General features: G+C 51.1%; 1 protein-coding gene and 1 long non-coding RNA gene across 2 annotated transcripts in view; one reads left to right on the top strand and one right to left on the bottom strand.

Moving 5' to 3' along the window:
• USP48 (ubiquitin specific peptidase 48) overlaps positions 1 to 6,682 on the bottom strand; it is a 52,527-nt gene extending 45,845 nt beyond the window's left edge. The window contains exons 1-4 of the mRNA XM_073570138.1: positions 6,466 to 6,682; positions 4,189 to 4,309; positions 3,822 to 3,978; positions 3,477 to 3,604 (exon numbers count right to left, since the gene is read on the bottom strand). Of these exons, the coding sequence (XP_073426239.1) occupies positions 3,477 to 3,604; positions 3,822 to 3,978; positions 4,189 to 4,309; positions 6,466 to 6,599 (540 nt within the window). The 5' untranslated portion in view covers positions 6,600 to 6,682. The remainder of the gene's footprint in view (positions 1 to 3,476; positions 3,605 to 3,821; positions 3,979 to 4,188; positions 4,310 to 6,465) is intronic.
• Positions 6,683 to 6,830: 148 nt separating this feature from the next.
• Positions 6,831 to 14,685, top strand: LOC141085089 (uncharacterized). Its single transcript, XR_012231211.1, has 2 exons — positions 6,831 to 6,925; positions 13,571 to 14,685. It is a non-coding gene; the product is annotated as an uncharacterized lncRNA (long non-coding RNA).

Raw genomic sequence — 14,685 nt, 5'->3', positions numbered from 1 at the left:
AGCTCTCCACAGTTCTGCACAGCCTTATATCTCCGCTCTCATCTCTGTCTATCGCCCTACACGTGCCCTCCGTTCTACAAATGACCTATGACTAACATCCACCGTAATCCGAACCTTGCACCTCCGTCTCCAAGACTTCTCTCGTGCTGCGTCAGCTCTCTGGAATGCACTTTCTCAGACGATCAGACTGATACCTAGCTCCGACCTATTCAAGCGCGCTTTGAAAACCCAACTCTTCAAACAAGCCTATCACATCAACTACTCAGTAAACTAACTTTGCCCTGTTCCCTCCTTCCAAATATTATTCTGAATCTGCACCCTACTATTCATCTGTCTCCACACCCTCCATGCACATGATAACTGCACCTGATACTTGACTATTGCACTTAAACACATGGGCTGATGACTGGATCATGCAGCTTTATATTAAAATCCCTATTTATTATAATTGCCAGACCTGAAATAAGCACTTTTCACCTACTGTGTCCCCCCATTTCCTTGTAGATTGTAAGCTTGCGAGCAGGGACCTCACTCCTAATGTCACTGTTTAACTTGTATTGAATTTATTGTCTGTACATGTCCCCGCTTAATTGTAAAGTGCTGCGGAATATGTTGGCACTATATAAATAAAAATTATTATTATAATATGTTGGCGCTATATAAAGATTATTATTCTTCTGATTTTTGGAAGACCAGCAATTCAGGAGTTGCTTTTTGTTTTGTGTTTTTTTTTTTTTTATACGGGTCCGCGTGTGGGAAATTTGGTAAGACAGCTTTATTCTTCAGGTCAGTACGATTACAGCAATACCTCATTTATATTTTTTTTGTGTTTTGGTGCTTTTACACAAAAACTATTTCATAGAAAAAATATTTTTGCATCGCTTTATTCTGAGAGCTATAACTTATTTTCTGCTGATGGAGCTCTATGGCGGCTTGTTTTTTGCAGGACAAGATAACATTTTTCAGCGGTACCATTTTAATTTACATCTGTCTTTCTGATTGCCTTTTATTGCACTTTTGTTCGGCGGTATGATTAAAGCTTTGATTTTTGCCTCTTTTTATTTATTTTTTTACGTTGCTCACTGAAGGGGTTAACTAGTGGGACAGTTATTGAGCGGGTCGCTACGGACAGGGCAATACCAATATGTGCTCTTTTATTTTCATAAATAGATGTATTTATTGGAAAATTTATTTTTTTCTTTATTTAGGGATTTTTAAAAAATATTTTTACACATTCTAAGGCTAGTTTCACACTAGCGTTCTCAAGTGCAGCGCCGCCGCTAAGCCCCGCCCCCTTCGATCGCATGACACTGCATGCTATCACCGTACCCTATATTTAGCGTTGGTACGCTGACCGTGCGCTGGTATGATTTTGCTGGCGCTGCGCCCAGCGTACAAAAGCGCTAAATATAGGGTACGGTGATAGCATGCAGTATCATGCGATCAGAGGAGGAACTGACCGGAGGGGGCGTGGCTAGGGGCGGGGCTTAGCGGCGGCCCTGCGCCCGTGAACGCTAGTGTGAAACTAGCCTAATATATTTATTTTTATTGTTTTACATTGTCCCAGGATGGGACATCACTATTTAATGTCAGATCGCTGATCTGACACTGCACTGAGAGTATCAGATCAGGATCTGACAGGCAGGGAAGGATTCATTCCGCTCACAAGCCACCTTCCCTGCAGGACCCAGAAGGACCCTTGGTGGCCATCTTGGTGCCCGGGGTCTCCATGGAGACCATCAGAACAACGCGATTGCATTGCATTGTTCGGAGGGAAGCATGCAGGGAGCCCCCCTCGTGAGCGTTGCTGCGGGCTGTCAGTGGTCACATACAGCTGAGTGCCGCGGCAATCGGGTGTATGTGACCGCCCGGCAGCTGCAGGAATGCTCTGGCTGACACTGTGCGCACTACTCTGCGCATACAGTCCCGGCGTGCAGAGCAGTGAGTATTCTGGCGGCTGCCCTTAGGCTTGCATACAGCGCATGGTGTCTCTGCCAATCACTGCTTACAAGCATTAAGCAGCTGCTGGCAATGGAGCAGGACACTGCGAGGGAGCGCCAGGAAGGTAACTAGTTTTTTGTTTGTTTTTTTTTAATGTTTGGGGCCATGCATACCAGGATCGGGATGGGGGACAATCATACCAGAATAGGGATGGGGCTGTGCACACCAGGATGGGGACGAAAGGGCAGGGGGCGTGCACACCAGGATGGGGACCAGGGGGCCATGCACACCAGGATAGAGGATATTAAGTACAGAATTGACCACATTTTTTTCCTCCTCTAAAACCTAGGTACGTCTTATAGTCCGAAAAATACGGTAACTCAGGATCAGTAATGTATGTACACAGTGACTGCACCAGCAGAATAGTGAGTGCAGCTCTGGGGTATAATACAGGATGTAACTCAGGATCAGTAATGTAATGTATGTACACAGTGACTGCACCAGCAGAATAGTGAGTGCAGCTCTGGAGTATAATACAGGATGTGACTCAGGATCAGTAATGTAATGTATGTACACAGTGACTCCACCAGCAGAATAGTGAGTGCAGCTCTGGAGTATAATACAGGATGTGACTCAGGATCAGTAATGTAATGTATGTACACAGTGACTGCACCAGCAGAATAGTGAGCGCAGCTCTGGAGTATAATACAGTATGTAACTCAGGATCAGTAATGTATGTACACAGTGACTGCACCAGCAGAATAGTGAGTGCAGCTCTGGAGTATAATACAGGAGGTATCTCAGGATCAGTAAAGTAATGTATGTACACAGTGACTGAACAAGCAGAATAGTGAGTGCAGCTCTGGGGTATAATACAGGATGTAACTCAGGATCAGTAATGCAAGGCTAGTTTCACACTAGCGTATGGAGGAGCTGCGAAGGAATGCGGACTTCCTCCGTGAAGCTCCGCCCCCTGCCGCACCTCCTCCGTTCAGCTTCACCTCCATCGGCATGCGTACCCTATCTTTAGCATTGGGTACGCAAGCCATGCCGATGTATGCGGATGCCTCTGCATGCGTCGTTTTGATGGTGCGGCGACCTGCGCCGAACGCAACGTGTTGCATTTTGATGCAGTCGCCGCACCGTCAAAACGACGCATGCGGAGGCATCCGCATACATTGGCATGGCCTGCATAACCAATGCTAAAGATTGGGTACGCAGGCCGACGGGGGCGGAGCTTAACGGAGGAGGCGTGTCAGGGCGCAGAGCTTCACGGAGGAAGTCTGTATCCCTTCGCAGCTCCTTCATACGCTAGTGTGAAACTAGCCTAATGTATATAAACAGTGACTGCAGCTCCGTGGTATAACTGGCGTATGAGTGGCCCTCAGGTGTGGCGTGAGGGCGGCTATAGGAGGTCTAGTGTCTGGAGGAGAACGTGTCACCCTTCTATGAGTGTCATCCCTGGTAGTTGGTGCACAGCAGGCTCAGGGGGTCTCCATAACCCCATGTCAGGGTGTCATACCACCAGTCCTCACCTGCTGCTGCCCCGTGTCCAGTCCCAGTGCCCTGATGAACCCCGACGGGTCGATGTATCGCCTGTTACTGTTCTGGAGTAGAGCGAAGAGATACTGCAGGTGCTCACAGATGGTCTGCGGCTCGTACTCTGGGGGGGAAACACAGGACATAGTCATCTCCCTTCTGTCTCCACCATTAGGGCGTGGGCAGAGCAGATTTCTTTAGTGCTCCCAGTACATAAATGATCTGCAGACATGTGAAGTGTCCAGATCCATCTCCAGAGTCTGGAGAAATTGTTATATTTAATTTTATTTTCATCCCAGAAAAGTACACCCACCCCCCATTCAAACGAGCGCCCCTCCGACCTTTGTCCTCCTGGATGCAGTCCTCCACCCTCTGCACGCTGGAGGCATCCTCATACAGGTAGAATGCTCGCCGCAGCTCCATGTTCAGGAACCAGACTTGCACGAACGTGTTCACGTAACATGTGGCCCCCAGATTGGTCAGCCCGACAAAGGTGTTCTGGAGAGGAAAAGTGGGAACAGGTGAGGCAGCCGGCGTGGAGAGGCAAGGCTTGACTAGACGAGGTGACTAGGCAGCTGGTTTTCGGGAGACTAAGTGAGGTGGATGCTGAAGAGTGGGACACAACACGGTAACACAATGGATACAGGAGGAGGAGGGCAGCATTAGCCGGTAAGAACACTCACTCTGGAGAAGGAGGATGGGACTGACCTTCTTTCGTCGCTCACTGTTGGGATCGTCGATGTTATGGAAGCTGTTCTCGTCAATCTCCCCCAGCCACACGTGCTCACCCACACCCACCAGACAGTTAGGATTTCCTTTACAGTTCCTTCTGGAAAACAAAACCAGCAGTGAAAAGATAGAAATGTCCAATTACAGGGAGCGTCCACTCAGACTTCGTACAGGCCTCGGTGATTGGCAGCACTGAGTGCCTGCTTTGGCTCTTGACGCCATTCAGTGCGGCAGTCCCTGTAAGGATCGCAGGGGCAGTCACATATGAGGGCCAACGTGAGAAAGAGAAGAGTGGCGTCTACATGAAAGTCTGTGGCACACTCCCACGTAAGTAATGTTAATGGTGGCATCCGCTGCCCCCACATCATAAAGCTATCGATCAACCCCAATCTGACGTCACATGACTAATGACATACAACATTCGTGTGAGCAATCACCGATCCTACGTAACATCATTGAGACGCTGCCCGAAAATGTTAAGTCTGCCCCGTCATGGAGGGGGGGGGGGAACAGGGGTGAAGGAGTTAAATACAGACCGGTGATTTTCCCGGAAACAACTGGCTTACTTTCTGATATTGGGCTTAGATGGCGGCTCTGTGCCCAATCATTGCAGACAATAAGTGTGAGGAGGGCGAGGGTCGCCCGACAGTCCTCACGGCAACCCAGCAGCTGCCCCTCCAACACCACGGCAGTCCCCCCCACGGGCAGCCGATGGGGGGTCCTGCCCCCCGGGAGGCAGTGCCTGTCGGTGCCGGGGTCGGTCCTGCCCCCCGGGAGGCGGTGCCGGTCCTGCCCCCCGGGAGGCGGTGCCGGTCCTGCCCCCCGGGAGGCGGTGCCGGTCCTGCCCCCCGGGAGGCGGTGGCGGGGTCGGTCCTGCCCCCCGGGAGGCGGTGGCGGGGTCGGTCCTGCCCCCCGGGAGGCGGTGCCGGTCGGTGGCGGGGTCGGTCCTGCCCCCCGGGAGGCGGTGCCGGTCGGTGGCGGGGTCGGTCCTGCCCCCCGGGAGGCAGTGCCGGTCGGCGGGGTCGGCCCTGCCCCCCGGGAGGCAGTGCCGGTTGCGGTTGGCGGGGGGGGGTCCTGCCCCCCGGGAGGCAGTGCCGGTCGCGGTTGGCAGGGGGGGGGGGGGTCCTGCCCCCCGGGAGGCAGTGCCGGTCGCGGTTGGCAGGGGGGGGGGGGGTCCTGCCCCCCGGGAGGCAGTGCCGGTCGCGGTTGGCGGGGGGGGTCCTGCCCCCCGGGAGGCAGTGCCGGTCGCGGTTGGCGGGGGGGGTCCTGCCCCCCGGGAGGCAGTGCCGGTCGCGGTTGGCGGGGGGGGGGTCCTGCCCCCCGGGAGGCAGTGCCGGTCGCGGTTGGCGGGGGGGGTCCTGCCCCCCGGGAGGCAGTGCCGGTCGCGGTTGGCGGGGGGGGGTCCTGCCCCCCGGGAGGCAGTGCCGGTCGCGGTTGGCGGGGGGGGTTCTGCCCCCCGGGAGGCAGTGCCGGTCGCGGTTGGCGGGGGGGTCCTGCCCCCCGGGAGGCAGTGCCGGTCGCGGTCGGTGGGGGGGTCCTGCCCCGGGAGGTAGAGCCGGTGGCGGGGTCCTGCCCCGGGAGGCAGTGCCGGTCGCGGTCGGTGGGGGTCTGGTCCCCGGGAGGCAGTGCCGGTTGCGGTTGGCGGGGGGGGGGTCCTGCCCCCCGGGAGGCAGTGCCGGTTGCGGTTGGCGGGGGGGGTCCTGCCCCCCGGGAGGCAGTGCCGGTCGCGGTTGGCAGGGGGGGGGGGGTCCTGCCCCCCGGGAGGCAGTGCCGGTCGCGGTTGGCAGGGGGGGGGGGGGTCCTGCCCCCCGGGAGGCAGTGCCGGTCGCGGTTGGCAGGGGGGGGGGGGTCCTGCCCCCCGGGAGGCAGTGCCGGTCGCGGTTGGCGGGGGGGGTCCTGCCCCCCGGGAGGCAGTGCCGGTCGCGGTTGGCGGGGGGGGTCCTGCCCCCCGGGAGGCAGTGCCGGTCGCGGTTGGCGGGGGGGGTCCTGCCCCCCGGGAGGCAGTGCCGGTCGCGGTTGGCGGGGGGGGTTCTGCCCCCCGGGAGGCAGTGCCGGTCGCGGTTGGCGGGGGGGTCCTGCCCCCCGGGAGGCAGTGCCGGTCGCGGTCGGTGGGGGGGTCCTGCCCCGGGAGGTAGAGCCGGTGGCGGGGTCCTGCCCCGGGAGGCAGTGCCGGTCGCGGTCGGTGGGGGTCTGGTCCCCGGGAGGCAGTGCCGGTTGCGGCCTGGGAGGGAGGATTTAGCGCGCCGCGGCAGTTACCGGCACAGTCCCCGCACGCACGGCTCCAAGAGGACGCGGTAGGCCGTCTCGATGTGCTCCAGGGTAACTTCCTCCGGGCGGACGCTCTCGGCCCACCGCCAGGCCGCCTTCTCCAGCTGCAGCCGTGGAGCCATAGCACCGAGCACTGGGCCGCACACCACACAACAGACGTCACTCTCAGGGCGGGCGGCGACGTGATGACGCTACGGCGTGTCGTCCAATCAGCTGCAAGAGCGGGATTTACTGACTCCGCCCACACAGTGACATCGGCAGAGCGACGGCCGGAAGAAGGTGGTGAGGCTGGAGGGTGGACGCTACAATGAATGGGCTGCTTCTAGGTATGATGTCATTTCCGGGGGCCTGTTCTGACGTCGCACAGGCAGGAAGAGAAACTGCCATTAGATATTTGTCTCAGCAGTCTGATGCCCCTGTCTGTCAGCTGCTGGGAGCGAAGTCAGAGGTCAGACTCCTCACTGGAAAACGTTCTTAAGAGTTGATGTCTTAGATTTTTGGTTGAGGGCTATCTAGTGGGATTAATGTTGCTGTGATCTTGAACGCTTTGGTAGTGGGGGATTAATGGACGCTTGTGGGGTCTGAAAAAACACAGAGATGAGCTTGGTTTGAGTTGGTATACATGCAGCACATAAACGCATGTTCACATTGGCCATAAAGCATACAAAACCTACAAAAGACAAAATGAGCAAAAATCCTGCTGTAACTAAGTAAAAAAAAATTAGTGTAGGACCGCCCCGACCACAGAGTCACCTTGTGGATGGTGGGACGGCTTTTATGCTATATTTGCTCAAATACAGTATTACTAAGAACTCTGAATTACTTAAATGCACTTTTTATTTAATTACAACAGGGTTTTTCTCATTTTGTCTCTTGTAGGTTTTGTATGCTTTATGGCCAATGTGAACATGCGTTTATGTGCTGCATGTGTACCAACTCAAAGCAAGCTCAATTTTTGTGTTTTTTTTCCTTTGTATTTTTGCATTCTGTGCAAGCCGGGCTTTGGCCTCCCTCTCCTGAGCTGGAAACTGTATTTAAAGGCTTCCCCTGACTGATAACCTAGTGGTTGGGACCCGTCAGTGTCTGCCCTTATTCACACACTGAGGTCAACTCTGACATATGGTAAGGTCATTAATATTAGACAGTGTAGGACCGCCCCGATCAGAGTCACCTTGTCAATGGTGGGATGACTTTTGTTATTTTTGTTCAAAAACAGTATTACTAAGAGCTCTGTTATTTTAATGCACTTTTGTTTTTTTATTTATTTAGTTACAGCAGGGTTTTTGCTCATTTTGTCTCTTGGTTGGCATCTTGGAGGGTAGGGATTAATGCATGCTTGTGGGATTTGGTTGGGCTCTCAGCGGTTTAATGCACGCTTGTTAACCCCTCCTTGATTGCAGTACTAGTACGGCGGCACGATCACGCTACCTCACGCTGAGCGCCATGGCAATCACCGATCGTGGCATTTACCCCCTCTGATGCCGCTTTTAGTACTGACAGCGGCATAGAGAAAAATTGCGCAGGGAGGGGGACTCCCTGCACTCTCCCACTGGAAAAACGCAATGCGATCGCATTGTTCCGGTGGTCTCCATGGAGACCCACGGCTCCAAGATGGCCGTGGGGTCCTGCAGGGAGTTGACTTGCGAGCGCCGGCAAGCCTCCTTCACTGCCTGTCAGATTGCTGATCTGACACTGTGCTATGCAATGTGTCAGATCAGCGATTTCACATGATATAGTGACGTCCCAACCTGAGACACTGTTATAAAGTTAAAAAAAAATTAGAATGTGTAAAAATACTTTTTGTAAAAATCCCCAAATAAAGAAAAAAAAAATAAAAGTACACCTATTTGGTATCGCCGGATCCGTAACGACCCGCTCTATAAATCTGTCCCACTAGTTAACCACTTCAGTGAACACTGTAAACAAAAGTAAACGAGGTAAAAACAATGCTTTATCATCATACCGTCGAACAAAGTGCGATAAAACACAATCAAAAAGACAAGTAAATAAAAATGGTACCACTGAAAACATCATCTTGTCCCTCAAAAATCAAGCCTCCATCAGCAGAAAAATAAAAAAGTTGTAACTCTCAGAGTAAAGCAATGCAAAAATAATTATTTTTTTCTATAACATAGTTTTTGTGTAAAAGCGCCAAAACATGAAAAAAAAAATATAAATGAGGTATAGCTATCATACTGACCCAAAGAATAAAACTGCTTTGTCAAGTTTACCACACATGGAACGGTATATATAAAAAAAAAATTATAAAAAAATTAAAAAAAAGCAATTCCTGGACTGCTGGTTTTTGTTCATTCTGCCTCCCAAAAATCGGAATAAAAAGTCATGTGCCCGAAAATGGTACCGATAAAAAAGTCAACTCGTCCCGCAAAAAACAAGACCTCACGTGACGCTGTGGGCCAAAATATGTAAAAATTATAGCTCTCAAAATGTAGTGATGCAAAAACTACTTTTTGCAATAAAAAGCGTCTTTTAGCGTGCGACAGCTTCCAAACATAAAAACCTGCTATAAATAGTAAATCAAACCCCCCTTTATCACCCCCTTAGTTAGGGAAAAATAATAAAATAAAAAAAAATTATTTATTTCCATTTTCCCGTTAGGGTTGGGGCTAAAGTTAGGTTTGTGGTTAGCGTTGGGATTTGGGTTGGAATAGAATTGGGGGGTTTCCACTGTTTTGGCACATCAGGTGCTCTCCAAACGTAATGTGTCGTCTGATCTCAATTCCAGTCAAGTTAGCATTGAAAAGTCAAACTGAGCTCCTTCCCTTCCGAGCTCTGCTATGCGCCCAAACAGTGGTTTACCCCCACATATGGAGGGATATCAGCATACTCAGGACAAATTGCACAACTTTTGGGGTCCAATTTCTCCTGTTACCCTAGGGAAAATGAAAAATTAGGGGCAAAAAGATCATTTTTATGAAAATAATGATTTTTTTAATTTTTACTTCTCTACATTACAAACCACTGTGAAGCACTTGGGGGTTCGAAGTGCTCACCACACATCTGGATAAGTTCCTCAGGGGGTCTACTTTCCAAAACGGTGTCAATTGTGGGGGATTTCCACTGTTTAGGCACATCAGGGGCTCTCTGAATGCGACATGGCGTCCGATCTCAATTCCAGCCAATTTTGCATTGAAAAGTCAAACTGCGCTCCTTCCCTTCCGAGCTCTGCCATGCGCCCAAACAGTGGTTTACCTGCATATATGGGGTATCAGCATACTCAGGACAAATTGTACAACTTCCAATATCTCCTGTTACCCTTAGTAGAATAAAACAAATTGGTTCTGAATTTAATTTTTTCAAATATTCCAAAAATTCCTGTGAAGCACCTGAAGGGTTAATAAACTTCTTGAATGTGGTTTTGAGTACCTTGGGGGTGCAGTTTTTAGAATGGTGTCACTTTTGGACATTTTCTGTTATATAGGCCACTCAGTCACTTCAAGTGTGAGGTGGTCCCTAAAAAAATTGTTTTGCAAATTTTGTTGTAAAAATGAGAAATCTCTGGTCAACGCTTAACCCTTATAACTTCCTAACAAAAAAAAGTTTCCAAAATTGTGTTTATGTAAAGTAGACATGTGGGAAATGTTATTTATTAACTATTTTGTTTGATATTACTCTCTGTTTTAAGGGCATAAAAACTGAAAGTTTGGAAAATGCGAAATTTTCAAAACTTTCGCCAAATTTCCTTTTTTTTCCACAAATAAACGCAAGTCATATTGAAGAAATTTTACCACTATCATAAAGTACAATGTCACGAGAAAACAATCTCAGAATCACCAGGATCCGTTGAAGCGTTTCAGAGTTATGACCTCATAAAGTGACAGTGGTGAGAATTGTAAAAATTGGCCTGGTCATTAAGGTGAAAACAGGCTTTGTCTCAAAGGGGTTAATGCACGCTTGTGGGGTCTGGTTGGGCTCCCGGAAGGAGGGATTAATGCACGCTTTTGGGGTCTGGTTGGACCTCCGTAAGGGGGATTAATGTACACTTGGGTCTGGTTGGGCTTCCGTAGGGGGGGATTAATGTACACTTGGGTCTGGTTGGGCTTCCGTAGGGGGGGATTAATGTACACTTGGGTCTGGTTTGTCTTCCGTAGGGGGGATTAATGTACACTTGGGTCTGGTTTGTCTTCCGTAGGGGGGATTAATGTACGCTTGGGTCTGGTTGGGCTTCCATAGGGGGCGATTAATGTACGCTTGGGTCTGGTAGGGCTTCCATGGGGGGGTTTAATGCACGCTTTTGGGGTCTGGTTGGGCTTCCGGAGGGGGAGGATTAATGCACGCTTTTGGGGTCTGGTTGGGCTTCCGGAGGGGGAGGATTAATGCACGCTTTTTGGGTCTGGTTGGGCTTCCGGAGGGGGAGGATTAATGCACGCTTTTTGGGTCTGGTTGGGCTTCCGGAGGGGGAGGATTAATGCACGCTTTTTGGGACTGGTTGGGCTTCCGGAGGGGGAGGATTAATGCACGCTTTTTGGGACTGGTTGGGCTTCCGGAGGGGGAGGATTAATGCACGCTTTTGGGGTCTGGTTGGGCTTCCGGAGGGGGAGGATTAATGCACGCTTTTGGGGACTGGTTGGGCTTCCGGAGGGGGAGGATTAATGCACGCTTTTGGGGTCTGGTTGGGCTTCTGGAGGGGGAGGATTAATGCACGCTTTTTGGGTCTGGTTGGGCTTCCGGAGGGGGAGGATTAATGCACGCTTTTGGGGTCTGGTTGGGCTTCCGGAGGGGGAGGATTAATGCACGCTTTTGGGGTCTGGTTGGGCTTCCGGAGGGGGAGGATTAATGCACGCTTTTTGGGTCTGGTTGGGCTTCCGGAGGGGGAGGATGAATGTACGCTTGTGGGGTCTGGTTGCGCTTCTGGAGTGGGGGATTAATGTACGCTTGGGTCTGGTTGGGCTCCCAGAGGGGGGGAGATTAATGCACACTTGTGTGGTCTGGTTGCGCTCCCGGAGGGGGGGATTAATGCACGCTTGTGCGTCTAGTTGCACACTTGTGGGGTCTGGTTGGGCTCCGGGGGGGTTAATGCACAATTCTGGTGTCTGAATGGCTTGGGGACTTGATGCTTGGGAGAGGGGTGTCATGATCCAGCGTGGATCTGACAGACTAAATGGATAAGTGAACTTTTTTTTTCCTTTGGCTAGGTGCCAAAGTGATGTGATTGCCCCCGGTGGCCATTAGAATTATTACACGTGGTGTCGTTCATTCTAAGTTGCCCCGGTGGTGGTGAGTGGTAGTTCACTTTAGTTTCTTTGGTTTAGTGCACGTAATTATAAATCAGGTGTGAGGCTCTATAAAAGAGTTCAGGTGGGTTTGATGATTGTTGGTGATGTTGTGTGTTCGTCATTTGGGAAGCAAGCCTGGGTGATGAAGGAGCTGAATATGAGTCCTGCACAGCCCAGCCAGAGGGGATGAGTGGCAGCTATGTGGTCTGCAGGAAGGGCTGGCATGGCGGAGTCACAGTTTATGGTGTCGGCAGGAAGTGCTTGCATGGCTTGGTGGAGTGGCGACTATGGAGAGAGTTGCACTCAGCATGCGGGACTTGGTTGCTAAGAGCTGGACTCAAGCATGCTTGACTTTTTGGGCAGAAGCTGAACTCATCATTGGGACTCTGTTATTGGACTGCTGCAATTGGTGGTGGACTCTGCTCCAAGGCTGCACTATGGTGAAGGATCCAGTTATGGTGATGAATCCGGGTGGAGGAGAAGATGCACACAGGTGGTGGGCTCTGTTGCTAGGAGCGTACGCCACAGAGCAAAGCTAAGTGGTGTTTCCCCTGTATTGTCATCTTTCCTTGTGTGTGTTTAGTGCAGTGGTGGGATTAGTTTCCGCACCGACCAATTCCCTAGTGAGGGTTTAGGTCAGGGCGAGCTAGGGTTAAAAGGTTCCTGTGCGTCGCCCGGTGCGGAACCGGCATAGGGAACGTTAGGAGTGCAGGGACACTGGCTTAGGGGAGTACAGGAGGTCTCCACTTCCCTATTCCCTATTGCAGGGCCCACCATTGTTAATGTTACCCAGGTTCCCCTTTATTATTTAAATTCGCCTTACTGGAGGCGGGTTTCTAGACTACTTTATATATACATGTAATATCTAAATTCGCCAGTTGGAGGCGGCGTATCCAGCTGCACGTTTTATTATTTAAATTCGCCCCACTGGAGACGCTGTATCCAGGGTCACGGGTGTCTTATGGGTTCGCCTTGCGGTACTCGCTGCGTCCAGACACACGTGACCGTGACAGGGGGCTTATATTCGGGGAGGGCCTGTCTGCATCTCTTGTGACTTGAAGGGGGGATTGTTTTTATGCTTAGGGGAGGTGCCGTCTGGTGAGAGTTTATGCTTGCGGGGGTACATGTCCGATGAGGGTTTATTCTTGGTTGAGGGGGTGGGTGGCTTCCCATGGGAGCAATGCTTGGAGGGGTGGACATCCGTTGTGGGATATGGGTTTATGCTTGAGGGGGAAGTCCTCTGGGACTGATGCTGTGGGGGGGTTGTCCAATGTCAAATGGGGGTTTAAGCTGGGGTGGCGTCCGATGAAGGGTTTATGCTTGAGGGCAGAGGGGCGTCTGATGTGATTCACGCTTGGGGGAGGGGGCGTATGATTGGGATTTTCGCTTAGGGAGGTGTCTGGTGGGCTTTGTTGGATTTATCCTGTGGGGTCCACTGATTAGTGTGAGGTGGAGGTTTATGATTGGGGGAGGGGGGGGTCACGCCGTGTGGCCCTCTGGTGTGTGTGTGGGGGGATATGCTGTGTTGCCCTCTGGTTGGTTGTGTGTGGGGGTTTATGTTGTGTGGCCCTCTGGTGGGGGGGTTATGCTGTGTGGCCCTCTGGTGTGTGTGGGGGGGTTAATGCTTCATTGGGGCACACAAAAAAACATGGGTGTATGCTGCTTATGCTATGCAAAAAAAAATGTAGTTCTTTCCCTATAGAGGAGGATACACCACCAACTGGCATGAAGCGAATCCATTTAGATTTGTGTCAATAGGAGGCAGACACGGGTCCGGACCACCCAGGCAGGTTTCTGCCTTAGGTTTTGTTTTTTTTTATTAATGATATCCCTTTTTTTTTTTTTTTTTTTTTCAGATATGGCTTTTGAGGGCGGCAGAGTGGAAATCTCACTCTGATCTCCCACTTAGAATTGTCACTACCATATCATCTGTGGTCTACAAGGCAGAGCCCTAACACATCAAGAGTGTTTGGGGTTCCCCAGCGGACGGTCTTTGCCACAAATCCCCCTACCCTCTCGCCCCCCAGAGCCAGAGTAGGGAGGGAAGACGAATCCGTTACCTGCCACTCACCCGAAAGTCTGCGTCTAGGTTATTCCATGACTATCTTCGTCACCAGTCTGCGAAGAAGGATTCAGGATCTTCAGGACAGGTATATCCTACCAGGCAGTGAGGGAGCTCCATTAGGAAGAGACAGGACAAATATATCCTAGTTTTCCCCTGAGCAGTATGGACATCTCCTGGGGAAACCTTCCTATTCATGAGGCCTCCACGTTTTCCAGAGGCTCCTGCGACCCTACTCTTAAAAAAGAAAAAAAGAAAATCCAGGCTCCGGTCTAAGCCTTCGTCAGCACCCTGAACAATCATGCACAATGACTTTCTAGTACTTACTGCCCTCCGCCTATCAAGGCAAAAGTACTTAACTTCTGCAACAGAGGACTAAACTCCAGCTTCCCAAGAGGTGCACAGTCCAATTTTGGTTGTTTTGGAAATGTTCAGTCCAAAAAAGCAACTGACAGGACAACTCTCTGACCCGCCAGGAAAAAAAAAGAAACCTTCCTTCAGGCCAGCCCCTTCCTGGCGTCCATGAACCCACCAGCGCTGGTCTGCTAGGCCTGGATCTAGCAGACTCTCTTCAGCGTGAAGAGGCATTCCCACCTTTGATGTCTCTCAGGGTCGGCTGCTGTCTCCTTCACTATTCAAGGAAGGTATCATGATCTCTGGTCCGGGACACCGAAACCTCAGACACCGGAGGTAGACCCAGAGGGGCATAGACAAAGACCCTACCAACAGTCTTGCCCACATGCACCAACAGCATATTACAGTTTTACAATACATAAAAAATTCATAAAATGAAACAAGCAAAGCCATAAAGTTTTCAATGCAAAAAAATGCACTTTTATAAAATCCAAAATGTTTCTATATATAATGTTAAAATGTTATTTATCCAATATTAAAAGTAAAAGTCTGAGA

This window comes from Dendrobates tinctorius, unplaced genomic scaffold, assembly GCF_039654945.1.
Source record: "Dendrobates tinctorius isolate UK_male_01 unplaced genomic scaffold, ASM3965494v1 ptg000028l, whole genome shotgun sequence".
NCBI lineage: Eukaryota > Metazoa > Chordata > Amphibia > Anura > Dendrobatidae > Dendrobates > Dendrobates tinctorius.
Note: the sequence above shows the minus strand (reverse complement) of the source record. Positions and strands in the feature narration are given on the sequence as shown.